The sequence below is a fragment of the Micropterus salmoides genome, unplaced genomic scaffold, assembly GCF_014851395.1.
Source record: "Micropterus salmoides isolate LMB-PRFRI ecotype aquatic unplaced genomic scaffold, ASM1485139v1 Ms_hic_scaffold_12, whole genome shotgun sequence".
Classification (NCBI taxonomy): Eukaryota; Metazoa; Chordata; class Actinopteri; order Centrarchiformes; family Centrarchidae; genus Micropterus; species Micropterus salmoides.
The window spans coordinates 4,389,045-4,416,073 of record NW_024040263.1 but is presented as its reverse complement, the minus strand read 5'-3'; the positions used below and the strand labels follow the sequence as shown (position 1 = coordinate 4,416,073).

Sequence of the window (27,029 nt, the reverse complement as noted above, 5' to 3'; positions counted from 1 at the left end):
ATTTACATTTGGTGACTTTGGGTTTCTAAGCAGAAAAATGGAAGTATCCAACAATCTTTATTATAAGTACCATAATTTTAACAGTATAAATAATGAACAGAAGAATAGTCATGCATCAGATCAACGTCATACAAATTGATATGCACAAAAATAATCAAAAATGGACAACAAAAAGGTGATGGGGGGGACATTTTGTATATCAATAACAGGAAAACGCCAACAATTTGTTAATGCTGGTAAATCGTTTTGGTCATTTATCAGGTCAAAATATTTGCTAGTTCAGCTTTCTTAAGTACCTAATGTGGGTTTGACACTTTTCTTTGTATGTACTTCAGAATTTTATCTTTTTGGGATTTGGACCTTTGGTTGGACAAACAAGCTGCGCATTTCTTTAAATTTCTGACATTTTACAGACTAAATGATCATTAACAATGAAAATAATCGCAGCTGCAGCCCTAGTAAACATTAAAAACAGTCCTATAATCCTTCCGTAGTTTAAGAAGAGACGTCTTGACTCCTTATTTAGAGAGGCAGTGCACATCTCGATCTGCACCTGTGCAATGTTTTCTTCTTTCTGCAGAGGAACTGGTCACAGGCTAGCAGAGGGTCAGTGCTCCTGATACAGGGATCCAGGATGTCTCGGGGGAGCTCTCTGGAGCTGAGGTCAGAACAGCAGGCCAGGCAGCATAGTACTGACTAAGCATGGCTTTTTCCCCCTCTTGTTGTGACCTAGGCTTTGAATTGAGGACTTTATAAAAGGTGAACTAGTTGGACTTCCTTTTTAAAGCCAAATAACAAAAACATTTTCTGTCTGGTATCTAGCCGTGCTGATAAGTTTTTGGTTATACAATTAAGGTGAATGGAATTTTGTTTTGTGCTCACAGCGTTAAACAGTGACTTAAAAGCATCATCTTCCAGAAAAAATGTCTACAGACCTCATAATGAACAGTCTTCCTTGGAACTACTTTCTTATGAAACCTATCGTGAGGTCAGAAGATTATCCAGAGCAACTGGGACGCTGGAAAGGCAGAAACAAGTATCTATCTTCATGGCTGGAGACCACTAGAAGAAAACTATAAACTTTTATTGTAATTTGTTAGATACCCTTTCAACAAAAGTGCAGCTAACGACCTGTGTTAAAAGTGAAATCCAATTCTGCAGTGCACAAGTTGTATTCCTGCTCAAAAGGACTCATTCCAGAAAATACCCCCCCAGCAGGTTTCAGTATATACTGAATATATCCGAAGAAAATGAGTTTCCCAAATGCATTTTCTCTTTTGAATGTCCAAACAATGTGACCAAGTGTTAAATATTTACAAATGACTATTTACACCTCTTAACCAAATACATGCAGCATATATTCACAACACATGTGGTTTATACACCCCAGGATTATGCATCAGAAACATGACGACAATCCAGTAATTAATAAACAATGTCCCGCAGCAGCTGCACATGCTCTGTGCATGTCCAACCACGACAGTTCATCTCTTTTGCAGTAGAGGTAAAGTCCAGTGATGAGGTTAAATGAGATAAAATGTGAAATAGGAGAGCTGGGCTGTATGTCTTGTCGTCCTCTTTCACCCCACTCTCCGGTACAAAAGTTAACATTCATGCACAATCCTTTAGTCTGTTGAGCAGACGGTGAGAGTGCTTTGGGAGTTGCTAACAAACAGGTTTATAAAACATTCCACTCTAAAAGTACTGTGTAAGTAGAATTCTAAAGTACATTTTATAGTTTCAGAGTCCTTTTGTCTGAGATCTGGGTAGCTATTTTTACCATGCTACTTAATGTCTGAATTACTAATACAAATTATTCTAAAAACAGATGGAGCATGTGCATACCCTGGACTTTTTCCAAGGGCTGATAGGGGAGAAATTAAAACCCTACAATCTGTTGTGCTTTAAGCCACATCAGACTGCACACTGGCTTTTTAGACTTTGCCCTCCACAAGCACTGAATAATTAGGCAACTTTCCTCACAGGATATTCCTTTGATGACAAGGTGGGTTACAGATTCTGTCTGTCACACAAACCCAGTAGAAGTTGGCATGAGGGAAGCAGGTCTGGCAGCTGTGGAGTGGAGTCATGGAGCGTTACCGCCAGTTGGATTTCTTGGCTTTGTTCTGTGCTGACGCTGGGTTTCACACTCCTATTTCATGCCGCGTATGTACGCATGGGTGTGTGTTTGTGTGTACCATGTTCCATCAGTCGTCGTCGTCATCTTGCTGTCCTACCTCTCCAGTCCCGTGTAGTGTGTTGTGCTCGTCTTAGTTGGGCAGCGGTTGCTCAGAGGTGGTCAGCAGGAGGAGGCGCTGATCTTCTCTGAGACGTCGGGGTCGGACTTGGCCACCAGGAAACGTAGGCGGCCTCCTCCCAGGCGTATCAGATCCACCGCGCTGCAGTCAGCATACACGTGGAAGTAGAGAGAGAAAGACAGGGTCCAGTTACATGAAGCTCAGCAGAGACAGAGTAAGGATGAAGAGGCATCACTGTCGGGGTCTTGCACTAATCAATCAAAGTAATCAATTGGGTTAAGAGGCAGACAGCTACGGTTATGGCTAACATTGTGTAGAGAAGACTGCTCACTGTCATCAATGTCAATATCACGCAGTAGCATCATTAATCTCCACCAGCCTATTGTTATGGTCACAAACAGCACTACTGGAACATCCTCTGTACCTCTGATAGTCTGCTCCTATCAGACTGGTCCCGTTAACAGCCAGGATACGATCACCGATCCTCAGTCTGCCATCGGAGGCCGCAGGTCCATCAGGGATTAGAGTCCGGATGTAAATGCCTGGAGCGTTGAGAGGAGTGTGCTGCAGGAGGGAGAAGTGTTACGAGTGTACATGTATGTGTCCATTATTTAGGTAAGCATCTGGTCAAGCTGGTGAATTTTTAGTTTATATCTCGTCCAATGAAAATACTTAGCTATTACACTACTTTTGTTTCTCAATAGCTGGCAGGTGTTTGGTAAAACCATAGACAATAAAAGTGAACGTAGCCAACGTGACGTCATTGGTTTGTGGACCACCGTTATGAATCCTTGAGTTTAGCATTTTGACTGCTGCCATCTTGGTTTTTGGAAACCAAATGTGACAATATTTGGACAAGAGGGTGGCGCTAGCTAGTTTGGTTAGTCAAGTGCATCCGTAATTCACCTAAACTGTGATATTGGGATGCTCATTTTGGCTAGTGAAAAAAAGGCTAAAAATAAATTTACATACCGGAAAAAGCCAGCTCCTTCGAGTGTTTTTTTTTATTTTTTATTAAACCAAATGCTAACAAGACATTTTGACCTTTGACATTTTAATTAACTGCTGCCAATTGATTATCAAAATTGTAAGCAATCAACTAATTAACTAAAATTTAGTAACTTTTTAGAACATACCAATATGAACACATTTTCAAACACATTTAAGTAAATTATTGTTTAAGGAGGGTAACATTAAATGGCCAAGGGGTGAAACTATTATATTAAAAATCGAATGAATGGTTTAATACAATAAGGCTAATGCTCCTGTGAACTGGATGACAGTTTAACACTAATTATATCAAAGAAAACATATATAAGATCTCCTTAAATTGTTAGAACACTTGAAATATACTACACAACAACTACATTGGTAGTGTATTATAAAGAATTTATTACATGTTTATATACTGCCCCTAAATAATAAATTGTAGGGGTTAAAGTGTTTCAACGCACTGTATATTTAAAGTTTCTCCATGTATTAATGTGCTGTATTTAAGGACACTCTTGTTCATCGACATTAGAACATGTTTATAGAAAATTTAATGAATATAATAAATAAATACCTCCAATGTTTGGTCATTACACCCACATAACTAAGTAGTTCCAAAATACTGTCACATTATATCAATATTAAGGTATTTGACAATATCATTTTGTGAATACGCAGCTCTAGAATCGGACTTCAGTGTCAAAGAAGCTTATTTTTGTGTTTTTTAAACTACTTCTAGCAGAAGTAGTAAACAAGCTGAATCAAAAAGAAAAAAAACTCACTGTTGTAATCTGACTGACGGTTAAGATAACGTGTAAGATGTGTTTTTAATCTTTTCTGTACTCACCAGGCCGTCTATGAGTCCCATGCCTAGTCCGTAGGGTCCCTTGTCCAGTTCCACTACAAACACCACACACAAGTCATCAGGAAGGGGAGGGGCGCCAGGGGAGGATACAGGGAAAGGAAACTCACACCCACTAATACACCCTGCAGAAGACACGGACACCCAAATTCACACAAACACACACACACAAACAAACACAGGGTCTCGCTATGGGGTTGGACAAACATAAGAGGTCTTGCTGTGCAGAAGACACACAAACAAAGATACTGAGACACATGCAGGGGTGCAGCTGCAGAACTGATGTGACAAACAGGTGCTTCTGACAAGAGTCTGCAGATGTCACACTCACTACAACGTAAAGACGGCACAGGGGGAGAGTTACTGGCGTCATGTGAGGAACAGAGCAACTAGCTCCAGCATTTTAGCTACAGAACTGCACAAACAAGCACAAATTTAAAGCTGCATTCATCGATTTTTGACCACTGGGGGATAGAAGAACTCAATAATACAACCAGAGGGACACAACTCTGATGCAGTACGATCACCTTATAAAGCTGTTATAATTAACATGTTGGCAAACAATTGCCTACTAACATGTCCAGTGGACAGAGAGCAACATCATGTGAAGAAAGTCTTAACAAAAGCGCTCATTTTGGCTCTGGCTGGAATTTATCTGTGTGTTTAACACATGTTCAACATTCTTCACCAGCTACTTGCTATATTTGTTTTTCTGCCATTTGGTGCTCAGCAGGTAGCGTACAATAGGTTTATCACAACTTTTTGCTGAATCAAACAGTAATTTTGTTGCTAAACCAAATATATGAGCTAAAAGAAGCTAAACATCTTTGTTGGTGCAGAGTTGGTGATCATTCTTTGAGGGTTCGTAGCTACAAGTGATCTCTTTATCATCACTTATAGTCATTTAATACATTAATATAAACAATATTGATGAATACAGCTTTAAATTAATTGAGTGGCACTCATTTTGTGCAGTTATTAACATTATGTCCTGTTGTCTTTGAAAACCACTGAGTGAAGAAGCACAACAGAGAAACGGATCAAGCCAAATAATAGAAATGTTCAACGTAACGTTTCTTCTAGTAGAGTGTAAACATTTTTCACACAGGTCAATTCCAGTGGAAATTTGATGCATGACACTAGCAACTTGATCTTCATGATAGCATGCATATGCTGTATAATGTGCAACACTGTTTTTGTATGCAGTGTAATATAGTGTATATTGTGTACTAATAGTATTTTGTGTAGGTATGTACAGATCCTAAACACTTTAAAAATGAATTGTAACAATTATTAAGCGGATGGCCATGGCATATAATGTTGTTATAAAACTCTGTTTCCACAGTAAAATCTGGACTCATGTTTTAGTAATATTCCAATGAGGACTTCTGATTAATTCCCTACAGATATACATTACGAATTTGGGAAAAAAGGGATCCAAATTGGTATTGGGAGAGAAAAAGTTGGATCAGCGAATCCCTGATATTGTATATGATTGACTACAAGGTTAAAAATGTAAACTCCACATTAGTGGTGGACAAAATAACAAGAACACCATACAATATGTTAATTAGTGCAATAGCCCTACAAAAAAAATACTATTTGTGTGAATCTTAATATGTTAAGTCTTTTCATTTATGTTTTCACTCTGTCAGAGGTGTTAATTACACAGTGATACATTTTAAGGCCATAGATTGTGGTGTTTCTGTATTCCTGTTATTTTGTCCACCTCCTGTATGTTATTCAGCCTACCCTCCAGTCCATTAGTGATGAGTCCATTTGTCTTTTTACTTTCTGCCACAGTTCTGCTGGTGCAGCCGTTTGTCTGGGTGTTGGGGCCTATGATCGGCCCGGGCCCTCCCCCTCCCCCTCCTCCTCCTCCTCCTCCTCCTCCTCCTCCTCCTCCGTCCGGGTACAGCGGGGTGTGGGGAGGGGTCAAGAGGCAGGACGGGTCTGGATTTGCAGTTCGAGGGTGGTGGATAGTGCCATTCCTTCTGAGGCTGTGTGTGTGTGACTGGCCTGAGGGTCTGTCCCGTCCTCTCTCCTCTCCTGTCTCTGCCGTCACCTCGTCCCCAGGACCCCCAGAGCGGGGACTGCTGTGGGCCGGAGGCAATAACTCTCTCTGTGTCGGGATTCAACAGAAAGACTTGAGAAGACACTGAGTTGTAAAGATGATGATGATGATTAGAAAATGGAAGAATGTTCCTGTTATCTTTGATCTAAGAAAAAGCTTTCTTGTTGCAGTACACAAAAAAGCTGTGTCCCTAGACAACGGTATAATTAAAGAAGATTAAAGAGATGCATAATTATTTTATAGAGAATTAAGATTCACCATTTGACATATTTGTGTATATGTTTCTGTGTGTTTGTGTACATATGAGGGTGCAGTAACACTAGGGATTATGGTCTAGTCAGCCGTTCCCACTAATTAGACAGCCTAAAGACTAATCAGATTAGCCATGATTTAACCATGTCTAGGTTTCTGTGAGTGAGTGTGTATGGGCTGGCTGAAGTAGAGGGTTTTTGTCTTTCATTTATGGGATTATGAGGAACTCCTCAACAACCACAGCTGCTGAGGCACATGGCCTGGATTACTGCTAGGTGTGTGTATCTGACATTGTGCGTTTGTGTGTGAGCGGCTCTTTCTAACCTGAACGTCCGGCCAATCAGCTGTGTTGGTTCCGTTGGAGTGTGTATGCACACTGGGAGTGTTGGTGTGTGTTTGCGTCTTGGTGCGTAGCCCCCACAGGTAGTGGCGGATGTAAAGCAGCTGTCTGTAGATACTGTCTTCTACACACTCGTTGTCCAGGTCCACTCTAAAGCCGGCGCTGGGCAGCACAATGGGAGGGTGGTTCTCAAAGCTCTCCAGGAGGTCCACTAAACACACACACAAAGTGATGTTACATCATCTACACACATACTTCATTAAAAGGCCCCCATCAGCACGTCACTCTTTCTGTTTTACGGTGTTCACGCCAAAAACTTAATTTAAAGCTAACTAGAGCTGATAACTGTTACAGAAGTTTGGGACATAACATTATAGACATGGACCCAGATTCTAGTGAAGTTTTCTCCCATTTTTTTTTGTTAAAAACCAGGATACCGTGACAGTTAAACACCTCATCCAGGCTTCTGATCACTCTCTGCCAGGTGCACACTCAACTCACATTAGTAGTTAGTTAAACAAAAACAAATATAAAAGGATGTACTGATGACCTACCATATATGCTAAAGTGAACACATTGACATTGGTTATGTGGAAGACAGATGGAGAAGACAATTCCAAATGCATTCAGTTTATTCAGCAAAGAGTCAAAAACAAAAGTAGGTCCATGAGGAAACTCAGTCGATACAGAAATGAGAGATGTGACAGATGATCAGAATCTGCAAAAGATGAATCATGGATATATTTCAATCATAAGATGAAAATCAGGACATGAATCAATCGCAGGTGAATGCTACCATACTGATCCTGTAGATGATCTCCCTTCAGAATGTAAACTAATGGAGGCTGACACTCACAGCAGCAAATGTCAATGTCCTCTTTCATTTGTATTTGTTTGTGTTCCTACATCCTCAGACCTTGCGTTTCAAGACATAAGAATGCTCTGCTTTGAATAATTTGTGTACAATACTTGAATATGTAAATATTTTTCAAAAGTTTCACTGCTGGTCAAAACTCCATTCTCAGTGTTTGTGCAGTGTATATGAAGTTTCTACATCACACTTTAGTGAATTGCATACTGGACCTTGATTGGCTGACAAACTAATTGTGATGTCACAAAAAATTATCATTGTAGGTACATTTCCTAAACTCAGGTTTAAGGTGAGCAGAGATACACTTTCCACCTTTTGTGTCAAACTCTGCACATACATCATTCTGCACCATGAAGTAATTCTAAGAAAAACACATTTCTAGCTGGAGGGGGACTTTATATGACTTCCAACATTGAGTGTAAGAGATACAGGCCAGTATATATTGCACTCTTATCACATGAGGACTTTGTGTTGCCATAATTTTGTCATTTCTACTGGCCACGAAAATAAACTCATCTCACAAATTCACACACGTACCTGTTCTGTATATATATGCCTCGTCCTCGCTGCTGGCTTGCCACGTTGGGACTGGGCCTATCTCTGCTGTGAGCTGGTACTGGGTGAGAATCCTGTGCAGCTGGACAGGTTTCAGAGTCGGGTGCTCACTGGACAAAGCTCGCCAACTCAACTGGACACAGAGCAGAAGAAAAGGAGAGGAGAAATTAGTTCTGGGAGGTCTTTTTTTTCTTTTTTTTTTTTTTTTTAAATACAGCCAAGCAATCCCAGGAGATGTGTGGGCCGTCACAAGTTGATCCTGGCTAAACCTTTTCAGAGACATTATCAGTCAATAGCTGATCAGAGAGACTTGTTTCATGAACAACAGTTCTGTCTGATGTACTGGATTAAGCATCTCAATGGCAATACTTTGTAACTGATCTTCCATTGTTTGAGTTCATGTTGAACTTGAAACATATTTTAATACGGTAAGCTGCTCTGGTTATTTTCAAGTTTTGCCACCTAATTAGTGCTAGCTAGTGCTAATCCTGTGTAAGATTGTGTGTGTGTGTGTGTGTGTGTGTGTGTGTGTGTGTGTGTGTGTGTGTGTGTGTGTGTGTGTGTGTGTGTGTGTGTGTGTGTGTGTGTGTTACCTGTGTGAGCTGTTGAGGGGGTGTGGCAAGAATGGACACAGTGCTGTTGAGCTTGGTGAAGAATTTGTCAGCCAGATGTCCCAGACCCGACCTGCTCGCCCACTCCATCACCATCCGCAAACACGCCTGAATCTGCAACACCTTGGAGCGCTGGAACCAACCCCGAGATGGACCTGCGCGCGCACACACACACACACACACACACACACACGTTTGGATATTTCATCGGAGACACTGCAGTAGATTTTTATTCTACGGTGTTTGCATGTCTAAAAGAAAGGGAGACTAAAAGAGAGACTGTGTTTTTCTATGCATTTGTTGTACATCAACACATACATACATTTTTAACTTATTTGATATTGATGCGAGTGAAACAATAGCAACAGCCACCAGTCGCCTGCTCCTCGCAGAATACAAATCGACCTCTGCAGAGGGGCTCAGCTGACTGGGTTTGTGTTTTACTGCACCCCGCATTCTTCACTCTGCTTAATCCTTTCTTTCTTTGTGTCACATCAAAGAACTGAAAGGAAGTTTTAGGGCAAGTTAAGCAGGCGACAACTTTAAATCTGGCAATTGTCAAGCTGGCATCCCATAGTTTGTCAATCTGTCGTTCCATTACCTCACTGCTCGCTCACACACACACACACACACACACACACACACACACACACACACCCCTCATAGCTATAATTCCTATTTAAGCTTTCTGAAATACCCCCCAATGTGAGCTCAGGCCTGTTGGTACAAACAATGACAAACAACTGGACTAGAGCTGGGTATCATTTGAGATTTTTCAATGCTATAGATACCCGAGTTTCTGAACACCATGAAATGCATTTAATAAAAATTTCCAAATATGGTAAATACAAACTGCTATGTTTAATTAGCCCTATTTACATTTCAATTATACATCCAAGCCTATGCAATATGACTAGTCTTTCCACCCTACCCACACAATAACTGTCACCTTCATGCTGCAATTGTTTTCATTATTCATATATGCCAAATAGTTTCTCTATTTATTGATTTTAAACTGTCCTTCTTATGCCAGAAAATTTTTGTATTTTTGCTTAAAAACCGCCTTAAACAATTAATGGTCTAATTATTGCACCTTCGTGTTATAGTCAATAGACATACAGTAGAACAAAACTTAGAATCAAGGTAAGGCGGATGTGTAAAAATGTAAATATAGTGTCAAATTATTTTTCATTTAACAGAAGAAGCCAATGTTTTCTTAATGTTAACTGTCAAAATATAAGCAGCGGTACAAGAACTTTGTCTAAATAAAATAGTGTAAAACTGGTAAGATATTAATTTTAGTTAAAGAATTACGAAAGGGTTTGCACTCTTCAATCCAGGTTTTTCAAAAGATAGTGTCAGGTGCCTGGAACCAAAATCAACAGTCCTATTTCATAGAACAATTTCACACACACTGACAAAAAAAGCAGAAGAAGCTCTTCACATGAGAAAAGAAAATAATTTGTTCCATGTGCAAAAGGTGACACAATGGGAAAACATTTTGACAGTAAAGTCAATGTTTCGGTCAAATGACTGTCGTCAGCACAACAAAAGATTTATTAAAATCATGCGTAATCTGCTCACAGAATAAATAAACAAGATTATGAATCTGATCAGACAATCAATGCCGGTTTTTGGCACTTGAGACTTTACAATACTTTAAACCAAAAACTGAATGTGCCCCCACAAAATTTCTCTCTCTACAAGTTAGACATGACAAGAAGCTTCAGGCAGACAATAAACTGGCAGCATTGTGTCCAGAGAGCACACACACCCACACACACCCACCCACCTTCAAATATTCTGCCATATGTTTTGGATGCACACACACACACACACACACGCACATGCACATATATTCCCTTCTGTAATAGGCTTATGTCTATCGCAAAGAGACGAGACATCACTTAAGCAAATGTGTCGTAATGCTTCATAGCAGCTGGTTTACAAATACACCTTTAAACCCAAAAAGGCATCGTACCATCTCAAACGAAGAGACTGAACAAGTAATCTATTTGCAGGGTGAAAGATATGACAACACACTTAAAGCAGAGCGTCTGCACCATTTTACATCTGTTAATCTGGAATTCCCCCAATCAGGTTTTCTTCCCGAGTTGCCATAATATCAGGCTAACACACAGAGTGTCTATGTGTGTGAGTTGCAGAGCGCCTGGTGCAAACGACAGCGTTACCTGCTATAAACTCACTTCACTGTTACCATGGACACCATCAGTGGAGAAATATAAATGAGCGACAAAAAGGGGAGAGAGACAGAGAGAGAAAGCCAGACAGAATGAGAGAGGGAGGTGGAGATGAGGTGGGGGACAGGGGAGCCTCTGCATGAATATAAAGGTATTTCTCCTTCTCCCTTTGCCAGACATGTGATCTCTCCTGTCTCCACAGTCTAATGAAGACATATGGCGTGTGCGTGAGTGTGTATATGTGTGGCTAAAGATACAAAGAGAGGGTGTGGAGAGGTTGGAAGTGATAGGTAGTTGGAAACATGGATATAGCTGGAGGCAAAGGACTATTTTCTGTATTTAGAAAAGGTAATTGACGATTAGCAAGGTCATCAGAACAACTGAGACCTTTCTGTCCTTTACCCTTCACTCTGCCATTTTCCCCTATTCCCCCTCCCCTCCCCTCCTCTATCTCTCGCCTACATCCTCTTCCACCTCTACTCTTCTTTGTCTCCCCTCCTGATGGCCAGATGGAAGGAAGGAAGGAAGGAAGGAAGGCAAGAAGGAGGAGGAGGGGTGAGGGAGAAACAGAATGCAGATAGGAGAAGGGCATTGAGGACAAATCTGGGTTAGTCTGTCAAAATGCTGACAAGGACAAAAGGACACTCACTCTCTCTCACACACGGGCACACTAACAACTATACAAATCCTGAGGGAGGTCAAATGGAAGAGAGAGTTTGAGTGTGCATGCTCTTTGTCCTACCTTTGTCCATCATCTGGTTAAATAGCGACACGTTGGAGAAGAAGAAGAGGTATGCAAACATCTGAGCCTGGATCTCCGGGTGGACCTGGTAGCCCTGCAAGAGCTCCTGGGTATTCTGAAACACCTGCAGACACACACATACACAAACACAAGGATGAGTATAGAAATACTGATTTACTTATGACTTATTTCTTATATCTATCAAATATGGACAAAAGCTATATAATCATACATATTCTGTATCAACACTTTCCATCTCTTCATTGAATGTATATTATGTTTACACAGAGTAAAATATTTAGACTTTATGGCTGCACTTTTCCATCAAATTAATATATTCTAGTGTCTCATTTTATATAGTTCACCAAAATTCATCCCGATATATTCAGTGTCTTTGCAATCATCACTTGAATTTAAAATAAATTTCTGTGGGTTTGAACACAGTTTGGCTGCACAGCATGACTTTGTATTAATTGATGACCCACTGGCAGGTCAGTTAACACTGACCTGTGGAACAGTGTATCACATTCTTAGCAGAAAGTCTCCCCTTCAGGTGCATGCGAGTGTTTGACAGCTAATTTCTAGACAAGCTGCTGATAATTTGCTAATTAATTGTGTGTAATTATTGTAACCCCATTTAGAAACAGGATGTCATCTTTTTATTTGTTCCATAAACTCTTTGTAATTTTTACTAGTCGCAACAGCTCGTGCCTGGTATTATTATTCCAATATGCCGGCTTGCTGAGCGGTATGAAAGGTACGGTGACAGAAAGGGGGGTCTGATTTGATCCACCTCTGAGCCGGGAATGATGGTAGAGGAGAGGAGGGACGATATTTCTGTGAAAAGCCAAGCCGGCATGCTGGAACAGGTGTGCCGTTTCAAGTCACAACCTTTTTTCTTTTTTTTCCAGGGCCTACCCGGAAAACCGGATCGCTATGTGAAAGCACACACGACTGCAGGCTTATTTTGTTCAGTATGAATGAGCGAAAGCGGCATATTGGCGGGATCTCTATGTGAAAGCGGCTTATGTGTGCGTCATCATGGCAAAATGTGGTCCTGGAGACACCTACAGTAGCAGGAACTACCACAGAAGCGGTTTTAAGTGCTTCTCTCATGTCATGTATATCATGTCAGAATATTTCTGGTTTATTTTGAAATAATGTCCCTAATTCTCTTTTATACTTAGATAAGACTTTTGGTTTCTCCACTTCACAAGACCCCCTCCACTCAAAAATTTATTTTGTTTAGTGTTCCTTTACTTGAATGTTTGACCCTCACTGAGTTTTTGACTTCTAGAGGCATTATGGAGCACTTGTTATTCGTTTGTCTCGTGTATGTGTACACAACACACATTCCTGCCAATAGTTTCCCACTATTCCACTGATATACAGGTGGCAGTAATGTGCCAAGATATTACAGCAGATACACATCAGTCAAAAAGAAGAGCTAGTAAACATGGATGTAAACAATGCTGGATTTAAAATACTTTAGATACACACAATATGTTTTGGTAAGAAACACTTTGTTTTTTCACAAGAAAATTCTACAGGGTAACTTTAAATATGAGATGTGTATGAATGAGCATATTTTTGTTTGAAAGCCAATCCTGGTCCCAATATCCATTTTTCAATGAGAAGGAGTAAACGCAATTGTACAGACGTTTACCTAGTTAATTGAACTTTTTGTAGAAAAAAACGTATTTTATGTCCTAAAATGTTTCTTTAAACAATAACATGAAAACAAGCTATTTAAAACAACGTGTGCAACATAGTGAGATGTGAAACCAAAGAGAATCAAATTAGTTATGACAATTAATAATGAATTACATTTGCATGATCCTAACAACCTACTACAATACAATATAAGGCATGTGCTTACCTGCAGGACCCTGCGTATGGGTTCTGGAAACCCTACACCTCCTTTCCAACAGGGCTCAGAGCTGTCGACCGGGAATGGATTACAGTCTAACAACCCTGGTAACACTACATAAAGAGCCTGGAGACAGACAGACAGACAGACAGACAGACAGACAGACAGACAGACAGACAGACAGACAGACACACAATGATGGAAGTAATCTGAAATTACAGAATAACGTCTAACATTTTAATCATTTTGTGTGTGTGTGTGTGTGTGTGTGTGTGTGTGTGTGTGTGTATTCATCTAGTCCGGTTTAAAAAAAAACAAGATAAAAAAAAATGTCTTGTTCAGTAAGATGGCACGATTGTCGCAGTGCCAAGATTACCTTGGTGATATAGTAGACACATTGCTGGAAAGTGTACATGATCACTTCTTCCAAGATAGTCATTGCCTCCTCATTGGCGGATATGGTTGCCGATAGCAACGACTCCTTTGACCCTAGACACAGATGGCAGAGATAGAGGCATCCTTAAGAGATATAAAGCTGTATCAGGATCTACTGTATGTCAGTGTGAGTAATGACTGAGCCAAGTTGTTTCCACACTCATCATTCAGACTTGTTGAGTGAGTGAGTGTGTGAGTGAGTGTGTGTACCTTGCAGTGTCTCTATGCTGTGTGTGTATGCTGGTGCTCTTTGCTGTATAAAGTAGAGGATCTCGATGGAGTTAGACATCCAGAAGAATATGGTCTGCAGGTCTGGTACCAAGTCTGAGATACTGAGCAGAGACAGGGAGGCCGGGTCCTGGCTACATGGACGGAAGGACGGACGGACGGACAGACACACACACACACACCCACCCCATGTGGAGGTTATAACAGTTACATAGACATACTGACACACTGAACACACTGTCATGCAAACTCAAAAGCAGTACATAAGCGCAAGCTCTCTTGTTGAAAGCGATACTCACTGCTGAGCTTGCTTCTGAGCCAGCTCCTTTGTCTTCTCCTGCAACACACACACAGCAATTAAGTTAAACTCATTAAACTTTTAGGATGTGCATAGGAGAACCACACTACATGGCGGTATCACTAACCTGCAGAAAGAAATACCACAATCATCATATTTACAAAAACTAACACACTCAATGCAGGTTGATAACTTTGAGCCCAACTGGACTGATTATAAACTTACTCCAATTATAACACCACCCATTTTTAGATAAAAGATATAAACCCTATGAATAAAACGAGGTAACCGGAACCATATTCAGGGTTTCCCGCAGCGTTTTATAGCAGAGGCGGACCACCTCTAGTGAAACCACCTCTGCTAATATAAAAACTTTATGCACTTGTACAAGAACAACAACATAAACCTTCAGAAGAAAAGAGAAGAGATGCCACTGCATGCAACAGGTGTAGCTACTGTTTAGACTGTTCATTTCCTGACTAAATTGAATGCAACACAAGATGTGTCAGAATCAGGGTTTCTTTTTACCTCCCCAAAACTATTTCCTGGGGGAGACCTTGATATTAACAATGTTCAAATGTATCTATTTCAAAGTTCGAGATCCATTTGCCAAACTCATAAGTTAGAAGGGCTCAAACCTCAATACTGACTAAAATGTGTCAGATCTGAGTATTAAAAACTGTGCAGTATCTAAACTGGCAGCGAAAGATTGGTGAGATTCTTCATTTGATTAGATATTTCTTATTTCTTTCTTTTCTTTTCTATATATCTAAATCAGGAAACTCAGGCAAATTTCTTCATGTTAACTGCGCTGAACAGTTCATAATTTTTTAATATTCCCTAAAGTATTCTGAAAAACATTGTTTTGGTATTCACACCAAGTCTCAGGTATTGTATCTACCTAACCTATCTCAAACATTTTCAGAAGACACTCAGCCCTGTCTGTAAGTTTATAAAATGTTAAAAACTTTAAAATGCCAATCACAACTTTTAAGAACTAAAGTGACATCTTCATATGTCTCGTTTTGATATTCAAGATATATATATATATATATATATATATATATACACACACCCCACAGAAAAATTACATTCGACAATCTGGAGCGAACACATATTGCTTCGTTAAAGGACTTCATTGGTTACTTGAATATTAGAATTATTTCCATTTAACATTTTTCAGGTGTAGACACGATATATTTTCATCTAAATCCATAAACTCTTTCTGTGGTGGCAGAGGTTGCTTTGGAGACAATTCATAGTATAGACAGAACAGTATACTGTGTCAAACAGAGTACAAAACACGTGATATCTTAAGGAGAGACCAAGGTACCACAGACACAGAAAGACACAGAGACACTTAGACAGGCAGACACTGACCCATGCAATGGTCTGGATTCGTCGTACAATCTTCAGCAACAGTTTTCCAAAACTCCCGGGTGGGAAGGTTGATGCAGAGTGTTGTATGCACAGACACAGCAGGTAGGCAGGTGTCAGCTTATGGTCATCTCCTGTGAGGGAGTTTAAAGGGTTAGTTTACCTAAGTTATGAAAAAACATATTTCTCAAAAAAGTTTAGCTCCTCTACTTTCAGCCAAGGAAACAGTCACTATGAAACAGCTAACAGTGAAGTCTATGGATTATCTCGACACTGATTCTGGAGAGATGTTGCTTTTCATAGACACTTCTTACGATATACCTGTTGCGTAAAGAGTGAAAAATACTGGATGAAATGAGACAGTTTCTCTTCTTGTCTAATGTTTTCCTTATTTCCTTTTTATTTCAATACTAAAAGGCTGACTGACCCAAATCCCTGTGTAATGAACTGTGTATCTGTCTGTGTTTACTGACGACCTCATTCCAGCCTTTGTTGTTTTGTATTTGTATGTATGCATCTCATTTTCCATGCAAAATTTAAAATGGCACAATAATAAAAATATAATTTTAAAAACCTGGACAAAATAACCTAACTATCTGCATGACTCGATACCACCTTTTTATGCAGTCTATAGATACCAGTAAAGGTGAGTGAGCTTGTTTTTGTTGTTTTGGTGAAATAACCATTTAATTGCAACACCATACATCCAAATGATCAAAGATCAAAACATTGTATAAGTGCAACAGACATCTTATATTCTGTACTATATTGTAAGTCAGAGCACAGACCTCCAGGTTCTATAAGAGACACAATCCTGTTTAACAGCTGGTCTTCATGAGCCTGGTCAAAATCCAGCTGTAGCCTTCTTTTCTGACCTCCTCTTCCTCCTCCTCCTCCTCCTCCTCCTTCCCCTCCTGACAAACTAAGGGGCCCTCCCACCGCAGGCGCTCCACTGCGGGATTTTATCAGGTGAGGTTTGAAGCTGCGTCTGACTGCCGGAGCACTTGACACCTGTGCTGCTTTGTCCTTCAGCACAGAACCACACATCTTACATGTCTGACTGTCTCCCTCCTCCACCCCTGTATCGTAAAGCTGCCCCAGAGAGCGAAGGCGTGCCAAGGTCTGAGCCGGCAAAGGCTTAGCGCCCGTGGGGTCTTTGTACAGGAAGATGTAATGTGCTCCAAAGGAGAGGAGGTCACCGTGACGCAGCGTGGTGGAGCGCTCGCAGCGGGAAAAGTTCACCAGAACTGTGGCGTGGAGTACTGGCTCCACAGCAACGGAGAACCGCTGACTCTCAACCAGCTTTTCACCCTTGTTGTTGTTATTGGCATGACGACGGGGTGCGGGGACTCTGCGCAGGCGGCAGTGGAGGGGCAGGATGTCAGGAGAAAAGAGGCAGATGTTGGGGCGAGCTGACGGAGTCTCCTGACCGACTGTGTGCTGCTCTCTGTTCAGCAGGTACACCAAACAGTCCTGCAACACACAGCCAATAAATAGCACATCACCAGATATACTGGAAGTCTCTAATATAACATGTGAACTTCTTCCCTATCCTTACCTGCTGATTGTATCCCTGTAGCAGCAGGATGTGAGGGGACTGGTAAAGCGAGTGCCTCACCCCTCCTCCCCCCTGACTCCCCTCTTCTTTCCTCCGGCTGCTGGAGGCCGCCTCACGTTCTCGACACCTTAAGGGCCCTGGCAGGGTGGAGTAATAACGTTTGGGCTCCTCTCCCACTCCCAGCTGCAGACACATGTGTGCGCGCACACACACACACACACACACACACACACACACACACACATTTGGGATTTAAGGTAATAATAATCAATTATTTTGACTGGGCTTCAGTGTGGTGGCCCCACCTGGTTGAGGCTGGTCTCGCTGAGGCTGCGGCAGAAGGATGAGTTGCTTGACCGTGGCAGGGTCAGCGTCCCCTTCGCCCTGTTCCTCTGGAGCTTACGAGCCTGAGCATTAATATCTACAGGAAGGCGGTATGGAGGAGCAAGACCGAGAACAGGGAGGGAGAAAGAAGGGCGAGAGGGAGAACAGGAGAATGACAAAAAGGAGCAAAAGGAAGAGGCAGCGTAGAGAGAGAAGTTGAGGACACACACAAGAAAAGAAAGGTAATGAGTGGAAACTAAGAAGAAAGTGCACTCAAATGTGACGTGCATTGTTGACATGTAAGACTCATGAGTCTGGATAAAGCAACTTCTTATACTGTAGTGACACAAGTGCATAGCAGTCATGTGTGAGCTAAGTGAAAACTAAGTACAACAAAACCAGTGAGATGACAAATGGTGCTGGATGGAGCAGCACATGTAGCTGACAACAGTAACCTTGATGAAAGGTGAACTGGGCAGCTCCTCATGACTTGAATTTGAGGCCATGCGATGGCTCACACTGATTTAAACACACACACACACACACACACACACACACACACACACACACTGGCTGAATCACTGGCAATGGGGGTGGCGCTGGTGACAACACAGGTAGAGGTGGTCTCCATGGCAATGACTGACAGCCACCCTACCTGATGCCAGTCCCCACCTTTAGAGCTGGACTGTACCACTCGACCAGACCGCATGGGGGAGCTCCTGTGTTTGCCCAGCCCAGACCGACCCATTAGAGCCGCCAGGAATTGGGACGTTTTGGGCCCTACAGGAGGGATTAGGAATGGGAGGGGGGGGGGAGGCTGAGAAAATACCCCCTCACCAAAACACTGAGCACAGAATAACACCCCCACACACATATACCAACAGCACACCACAAAAACACATGCACTGTGGAGCAAAAAAAAGTGATGCACAGTTAAAAGATGTGAGGTACAGGATTTCCCCCTCTAAAATACCACTGTCAAATTAGTAAGATATCACAAATATCAAATTTTTCATTGCAAACTATACAATATGCTTAGTGCTTAATTGTGAGTCAATTTGGGTGTTTTTATATTTGATTTCACAAAAAAAATCCAATTTATTTCCCCAGTTTGTTGGCAGGTGAGATTAAAACCATGCAGAGTTGGGAATGCAGATTGTATCATTGAGTGTCGATAATGTAATTAATTTGGCTGTGATATGTAGTAAAAATCCTACCGTACCTTTCAAGTGCCATCTCATTGTAAAAAAGTGTGTGTAATAGTACACACATTTCAGACATGTGCATGCACGCTCACACATATACCAGGGGGAGAGAAAAAAGACAGTAAGTGAAAGACAGAAGTAAAGGAGGAAGAAGAGACTCCAGAGAATGTGAATTTTGTGAACACTATAACACAAAAGAGAAAAGGTTAGTGTGAAAATGAAAATGTGTATTAGTTAAAACCCTTTTACCCCCAGAAGGTAATCTGTGATGTGATATTTTTGTTTATATAAGAGGTTCATGCTGCAGTTGTGTAACTGTAACATCTCCAAGCACAGTAAGAAATGCTGGTGCTAATTTTTTTTAACTGTAAACAAATCCAATGAAAAGACCAAAACCAACAATAAATTAATCCTACAAACAAGTGTTTTCTGTCTTGCCAAAGGCTGATATAGCTTTTTTATAGCAAAGACCTCTATTGTTGTCCACATACTGTTAACACATGAGTGAGCCACACCACTGCACTGTGTAACAAGTCACTTTATTACAATAAACACTGCGGTTCATTTTGAGTAAATCCACCATCCATAGTCCTGCCCTAAATACTCACTAGCACTCAAAATATTATTAATTTGTGTTTGAAATTAGTCCCCACCAAATGCACAATTTACTGATTGAGTGTTTGCTAAGAACAACAGTAACCAGCAGTTGTAGAAATTTATAGAGCCATTTTTTTTAAATAAATGGGAAACTGTGGAGATGCTACCCAATGATAATACAAATAAAAATATGTGCACAAATACAGGAACTCAATGGCATTAAGAACAACTGTTTTAGAAACAAAACTAAATATTTATGACACAGACAGTGTAGGGAAGTCAGAAAGCACTAAGAGATTGGTTTTGTTCTTTTCATGGGATTTGTTGCGCATAAGAAAAATACAGAGTAACACCAAATGTCTCCTTTTTAAAGGTTTTTAAAAGGTTGGTTAAAATTGTCTTGTGTTCAGTCCAAAGTGTGTACACAAGACTATATTAAGCAACTGTACTGTGCATCAATAAAAAAATAAAACATTGTTGACTGACTCTCTGGCTACCACAGACGTTGACATAGCAACCAGTAAACCCTGGCGTGCTTCATGAGAAATCTAAGTGAGGCTGAAAATACTTGCTCTGCCTCTCTGAACACTAACTGGGTGTCTTCAATAGGATGCACAGGGGTGAGTGTGTGCATGTGTGTGTAAATGGCAAACGTTTCATCAATCAGTACACCAATCTACGTAAAGGTCACCTCATGGTTCCAAAAGACATTTACACAGACGTAGATTAATAATACTGCACTGCAGATGTAAAGTCACAATAGTACTTTTAATGAGTTTGCGCCATTTGTTTACACATTATCTATTGAAATGTACCTACAGAATGGAGTGAATCTGTAATATCCGGAAATCCGTAAACTGTAATATGACTTGAGTGTACACAGTTCAGGTGTGACTGACTACAGTCTGTACTTTAGTAGAAAAATGATATTACCTCACTGTAATAGAAATGAGTCATTCATAAAAACACCCACCCACACCTCCGGTTGCAAAGGATTCAGCTTTCACTCAATCATTCGATTGGCTGTCCATGCATTTCAACTGCTTTGTGAGTGTGCACTTGTGTGTGTGTGTATTTCTTTATGTACTCAATTGTACATGCAAGTGTGTGTCTCTAAGAATAAAACACCAAATGAAACATTTCCACATAAAAAAAAAACAATAGTATTTATACAGGAACATTGTCTTCTCCACAGGATAATAACTGACGAAGGCTCTTATTCTGCATTTCCACACACACACACACACACACACACACACACACACACACACACAGCAGAGGAGGTAACGAGCTGTGCTTTTCTGCTGAGTTTGACATGTCAAGAAAGGAAGGGAATTAGACCAGCTGCTGTGTGTGCGTGTCTATGTGTGTACCTGTCTATCTATATGCGTGAGTGTGTGTGCGTTTCCTCACCAGCAGTGATGGTGTCCTTCTCCTTGGCGTTGAGTTCCTCCACCTCTGCTCTCCTGCGCAGCTCAAATCTGCGAGCGTGTCCTTCTCTGGGTTTCCACAGCTCTTGGAGCAACAGTGGCTTTTCATTGTCCCCCAGCGCACGCAAGCATTCAGTTCGCCACCCGCCACCTCCTATCCCGCCTCCCCCCTCAAAATGCCCGATCACGTCGCACAGGACGTACGAGTGGGCAGCGTTCTTGTTGAGCGAGTAACGCTCGAGTGCCTCTTTGACCAGTTCCTGAGCACTGGAGTGTGGCGTGGCCAGGACGCTCTTGTAGTTGGCACCAGCACAAATTTCATCTCCAAAAATCTTCAGCACCCCAGGGGCCGAGCTCTGTGTGGAGAGTTCAGCTGGGTCGTCCGCCGGTCGCTCTGGGGGATCGTTCGTGGAGCGCCTGTCCCCACGAGTGTTTGTTCCAGTTTCTACTGGGACACGGTCTCTGTAACTCAGAGTGCGGTACAGGACCTGGTGAACAGACAAACAATACTGTACTGTAGGCCACTTGATCACAGACATTATGTACAGTTCATGTTTGTAGATTAAAGGGTCGGGTTCACTAAAATCACAAAAAAAAACTAAACAAATTGTTTTCCAAGGTTTAGAGCTATCCATCTTTGAGATTTCTGCCACTACCAATGGAGGTGAACAGGCTTTTGGGTGTGGTGCTCAAAGTATTGTGACAGTCCCTCCTAGGCACTAGTTGTCCTGTGTCTGTCCTGTCTGTTTGTCTTGCAGGATGCGGTTCTGGTAGGTCGTCATCAGCGGCATGAGTTACACCTGCACCTGAGTGGTTGGGAGCTATAAAGCTCACCACCTTTTTGTCTTTGCTCTCTCTCTCTCATCGCGGGTGCAGCTGTTGATTACTTTTCTGTTCTTACTGACGTTTCACACACTGACATGACACTGATTCACACATTATCTTTGCTAAATCTTATTTTGTAAAATAAATTGTTACTTTTTCCATGCAAGCTTGTCTTGTCTCCCATCTTTGTCGCAGCCTAAGAGCCGGGCTGTGATGGTATGGGAAATTATATTTACAGTGTTTTTCAATTGCTTAAACACATCTCTTGAAATTATGCCTCTTTTTCTCAAAACTGTAAACACAAATCCACAACTTCTCACCCAATTCCCCAAACATCCTATTTTCAGGTCAAAATGAAGCTCTCCACTCAAAACCATTCAATCTCGCTGAAAAACCAAACTTTGCCCTCAGACATAACACACAAGCCCTCAAAAACACACACACACACACACACTACAACACAGTCTTACACACTGGTGAGAAAAATTCAAAACAATACCACAAAAACTGCTTATTAGTAATGTTGCTTGTGGTTCTCCCCCTCAAAAGCCTTTTCACATGATGAACACAACAAAAGAAATAACATTTTTTCCCCTTAGTGCTGTACAGTTCAACAAACCAAACAGCTAATTATTCTGCCCCAGCATCCCGTCTTTGGTCTGGGACAGGCCGGAGATTCTCATCCTCAACCTCCTTCTCCACCTCCTCCCTACTTCTCTTCCTTCTACCTACTCTTCCTCCCTCCTCCTCCACCTCCTCATCTTCCTCCTATCCAGTTCCTCTTCCATTACCTCTTCCTCCTCTACCTCTTCCTTCAGATTTCTCTCCATTGTTCCAAACCTGAATGAACTGACTCCGGCCCTTTTATCCATCTATTGAATGTTCTGACTGGTGTGTTATCAATTTTGACTGTTTGTGTTTCCACCTGGTTAGCTGGGTGCTAACTGAGCTCAATCTGTGCTGATTGACTGAACAATATTGAATATTAGTGCTTTCTCAATGACCACATGCCACAAGGGAGTTGTGTGTATAGAGTTTTGATAAATGGAGTTATGGTTTCAAAATTTTAGTTCAAAAGCCTGCTTATAGTGTTTTTGCAATTGAGAAAAACTGTAATCAAGACATTTAGACTTAAATGTGCTAAATACTAACATCAGCATGATTAGATGCTCTTGAATCTCTGTATAAAATGTTGCCAATGCCAATCCATCCAGTACTTGTTGAGATATTTCAGTCAGGACCAAAGTGGTGGACGGAATTGAACAACAACGTGTCCTTCCAAAAACAGTACCGTTACGCTGAATAACTCACAAAATCTCAGCAAATAAAACAAAACTATCTATATGGCAAGGTACCACTAGAGAAAGAGAGAAAATGTGTTTAGTTTTGTTGTTATTTGGATGAACTGTCCACAATATGTAATTCAATACCTTGTATTGCAGAGCCAAACTCTTCAATGACAAAACTATTAATATTTGCTAGAGTGCGTTTATTTTCATCACTTAACTGGACATTTATTTAACTAAGATGGTCTCTTAAGATTGACAGAGTTTGGACCAAAACGGAAGTGTGTATGTTTGTGTGTGTACCTGTGTGAAGGTCCTGCTCTGGCGTTTCAGGCGGCTCTTGGATGGTAGGGACATACTGGCCCCAGAGGAAGAACCGTAGAACATGATGCTGCTGTTGGCTTCACAAACTCCACAACTGGTGAACGAGGAAATACATTTTGAATGCTTCATTTTTACAGTGGTTCCACACACACTAATTGGCATGCATAAAAGATGATGATGATGGACACACAGCTGCATATTACACTTACTTGTGGGACATTAGTAGATCTGGAAGGTAAAGAAAATCTACTCTAAATCCACTATGTAAAATGAATCCACCATAAACAGACCATGATAAATAACAAAAACTGTGTGTGTGTGTGTGTTGTTCTGGCAAGTACCTTGATGCTGTCACGTATCGTCAGTCCTGCAGCAGCACCAGGTAAAGGTTTACAGTTGAGTGTCAGATGCTTTGCATTTTATTTCATTGTCACCTTTCATAGAGAAACAAAAAATTACGATGTTAATGTCCATTTACAGAAAAATTTAGTTCCTGCTGAGTAAATATTGCTGTGGCTTTTAGCTTTTTAGCAATTTATTGAAAAAACTTTTCACACCAGAATCAAAATTACAAATATGCATCACATTACTGCCTGTCGACTTCGTAACGATTTGCAGGGAAAATCTAGAGATTAAAAAAAGAGGATTTATGTATAGAAACCACCAGTGTTGCTCTTTTCAAAGATCTAGTTGTGTCTGTAGTTGATTACTGAAACATGGATATTAATATAGTGACCTTCAAATACAGACTTTGAGTTTACTGGATGCATTTAACCACAGTTGCTCATCTCATCTTTTAGAAATTCGATACTCACCGACACAGATTTAAATCAAAAAATTGGTTGATCATCACCAACAATAGGAATTATGACATTCAAGTCCAGTGTTTAATATACCACATAACAGGATTGCTTCATTTAAAATTCTATAGAAAGTGTAAAGCTACTTTGTACAATGCACAAATTTGGAGAATTTTCTTATGAACACTGTACAGTTGTTGTACATGTTTTGGACAGTGCAATATTGACCAACCTATGAAATCCATGAAAAAGGGTACATTTGTTGTTATTCTATATAGTCAACAAATCCCATAAAAATTCCAAAACCCACGAACCACAAGACCATCTCTCAATGCTGTCTGACTTCTTTGCACTGTCAAATATATAGTTTTGTTTTTAAAAAGGTTGTTTGTCATGCCACTGAGCTGATGTTTTTGTGCACATATTTAAACATTATTTTGTTTATAAAATGACAGAAAGTAGTTGAAAATGCCTGTTTAAAGTTCCCAGAGCCCAAGGTGACGTCTCCAGATTGCTTGTTTTGTCTGACCAATAGTCCAAAACTACCACGTTTTCTCACATAAAACAAAGAAAAGCACAAACCATCAGCCGGAACCAAATAATATTAGCATTTTTGGCTGATAAATGATGAATAATTGTCAATTAATTTTCTGTCAATCCACTAATCCATTTGTTTTCATTTTTGCTTTTTCCAGCTTCTAACTGTGTGTGTGCATCGTTTCCCTCGCCAGTGAACTGACTGTGTTCTTCCTCCCAGCTGTCTGTGTAACCTTGAACTTGATGCAACTGATTCAATAAAGCATAAATGAAAAATGGATAAAGCACTACGCCGTCTTTTGACTGATGAAGACCTTACATGCAGGTTACATCAGGCACCCAAAGAACATTTCACAGCCAGTGTGGCAGCAGAAGTGTCAGCAGATTAAAGCAGCACCTCATGCAGTCTGTTTTGACTACTTGTGCAGTCTAACAGTATATCATTTCTTTTCAGCAAATATCTGGCAGGTAGCCTAAAAGCTGTTGTTGTAGCTGACTCTGCAAGCACTGGTGGGATAACGTGACTATTTTAAATGCCTGCTAATCCACAGTAATCCGGCTACTTGGCCGCAGTTAACTCAATCCTGGGACCAACACACCCTTCCTGCTTCCTAACACACACACACACACACACGGAAATGAGAGACAGGCCTAAATTTTGCATTGGTAGGTTGCGTTTTGTGACCCAGGAGGTTGTGTTACATTTGTTCATCATATCACACAGAGTCCAACTTCTCCAGCCCTTTTTGACTTGACTCGTCTGTCCTTGGCTGGACAACGAGAAGGTCAGAAATAAAGACTGCGAGAAGAAACACATGACACCTATAACAGGCTGGATAATGTTGGACAGAACTTGTGATAACTAAAGGTCTGCCCTTTCCTTGGTGTCCGTCCGTCTGTTTACGACTTTGGGCTCCGTGGTCGCCAGTAGCAACCGCCGGAGCAACAAAAGGCAGGAGAAAATCCTCACAAATTAATCCGCTGATGAGTAACGTTAATTTAGTCAGGCGCGGCACTAACAGCTAACAGCCCGGCCTCTAACGGTCAGCAGGTGTGTCTAATTATTGTAGTCGAGCTCATCACAAACAATCAGCAATCAATTATCGTAAACGCGTGAACGACGCTCAACAAAATTTTAAATAAAATCGCTGTTTTTAACTGTGAAGGAGGTTTTAAAAAAGCTGTGGCGCGTCTGACCGTGAATAAAATAGGTCCTGGAAAAGTTGAGGTGTGATTTCAGCAGTGACAAGCCCAGTCCCCTGAGGGCTCTCCTGGGTGTCTGTTGCGTTAGTACTCACGCTGCCTGCAATGCGTGGCTCCATAGTGCTGGGGAATCCTTCTTGGCTTCTCTCTCATTCCGTCTCCCCTACAAGATAGAAAATCCCCGGGAAAATGGGGGAAATAAACCCCAGCTGCCCTGTTCCTAGCGACACCCAGCCGTCCGGGGATCCAAACCACATCCCCAAAACAGCCCGTTAACGTGGACGACAGCCAACCGCTGAGGGCTCCTGTTTCTGTGCGCACATCTCCACCGAGTGTCCAGCAATGCCCGATGGCTCCGGCAACCGCATTCCCACATCCATACTGCCGAGCCGCAACGGAAACACCCGAGCTCTCCGCGTTGCCTCACCTCGGCGCACCTGCTCTGGCACCCGAGTGTGCTGAGCGAGATGCCGCCGCCTGGCGGACACCGGCGGTACGACCACAACATGGAGGCGGTGTCTTCATGGGGATCCAAATTGTTTATATAAATGAAGGCATTATTACTCATGAATAAATTCAGACTAAGTATGAAGTATAACTATGACATTGTGAAATAAACTGTTTATTACAGGCTATTTTTATGTTTTACGTTTTTATTTCAAAATCAAAAACGTTTCATAATAATGAGCTGAAATGTATTGCATTTCATTTCACAATTTCATGATTATAGGCCTACAACTATTTTTTTTTTTAATCTATATTCAGTTCATAATGTCTCATTTATACATTTAGTTGAGCCCTCATGTGTCTAAACCAGTGCATTTGTAATTTTGAAACACTTAAGTGTGCAAACTGCAGTTAAATAAATAAATCAATATATCTTTTAAAAAAGCATTCTCTTTTGTGTTGTACAGAGGAAGTCAACATGAATATATGCACTGAATTACTCATTACTTATATTCTTTTCAGTTGTCAC

At 41.1% G+C, this 27,029-nt stretch overlaps 1 protein-coding gene across 3 annotated transcripts; it reads right to left on the bottom strand.

Annotated features, from left to right (window-relative positions):
* Window positions 1-38: 38 nt before the first annotated feature.
* Window positions 39-26,923, bottom strand: radil (Ras association and DIL domains). 3 transcript variants are annotated; one of them, XM_038712949.1, is made up of 21 exons: window positions 26,149-26,923; window positions 23,855-23,947; window positions 23,723-23,741; window positions 23,493-23,607; window positions 21,062-21,566; window positions 17,828-17,943; window positions 17,523-17,705; window positions 16,753-17,437; window positions 15,968-16,098; window positions 14,589-14,626; window positions 14,272-14,423; window positions 14,003-14,115; window positions 13,636-13,752; window positions 11,757-11,880; window positions 8,796-8,968; window positions 8,185-8,335; window positions 6,761-6,987; window positions 5,863-6,232; window positions 4,096-4,235; window positions 2,683-2,822; window positions 39-2,399 (listed from the first exon to the last, which is right to left on the bottom strand). In XM_038712949.1, exons 3-21 carry the CDS (start codon window positions 23,731-23,733, stop codon window positions 2,300-2,302), a joined length of 3,591 nt encoding a protein of 1,196 aa, XP_038568877.1. In that variant the 5' UTR covers window positions 23,734-23,741; window positions 23,855-23,947; window positions 26,149-26,923; the 3' UTR covers window positions 39-2,299. The 3 variants fall into 3 exon arrangements, with proteins under 3 accessions (XP_038568877.1, XP_038568879.1, XP_038568878.1); XM_038712951.1 differs by having other exon boundaries at window positions 4,096-4,148; XM_038712950.1 differs by lacking the exon at window positions 23,723-23,741.
* Window positions 26,924-27,029: the final 106 nt, after the last annotated feature.

Coding starts and splice junctions, on each gene's coding strand:
- radil (XM_038712949.1), bottom strand. Junction 17,706..17,827: donor GCGAGACCAGCCTCAACCAG/GTGGGGCCACCA, acceptor ATGTGTCTGCAG/CTGGGAGTGGGAGAGGAGCC. Junction 14,116..14,271: donor CAGCATAGAGACACTGCAAG/GTACACACACTC, acceptor ATCTGTGTCTAG/GGTCAAAGGAGTCGTTGCTA.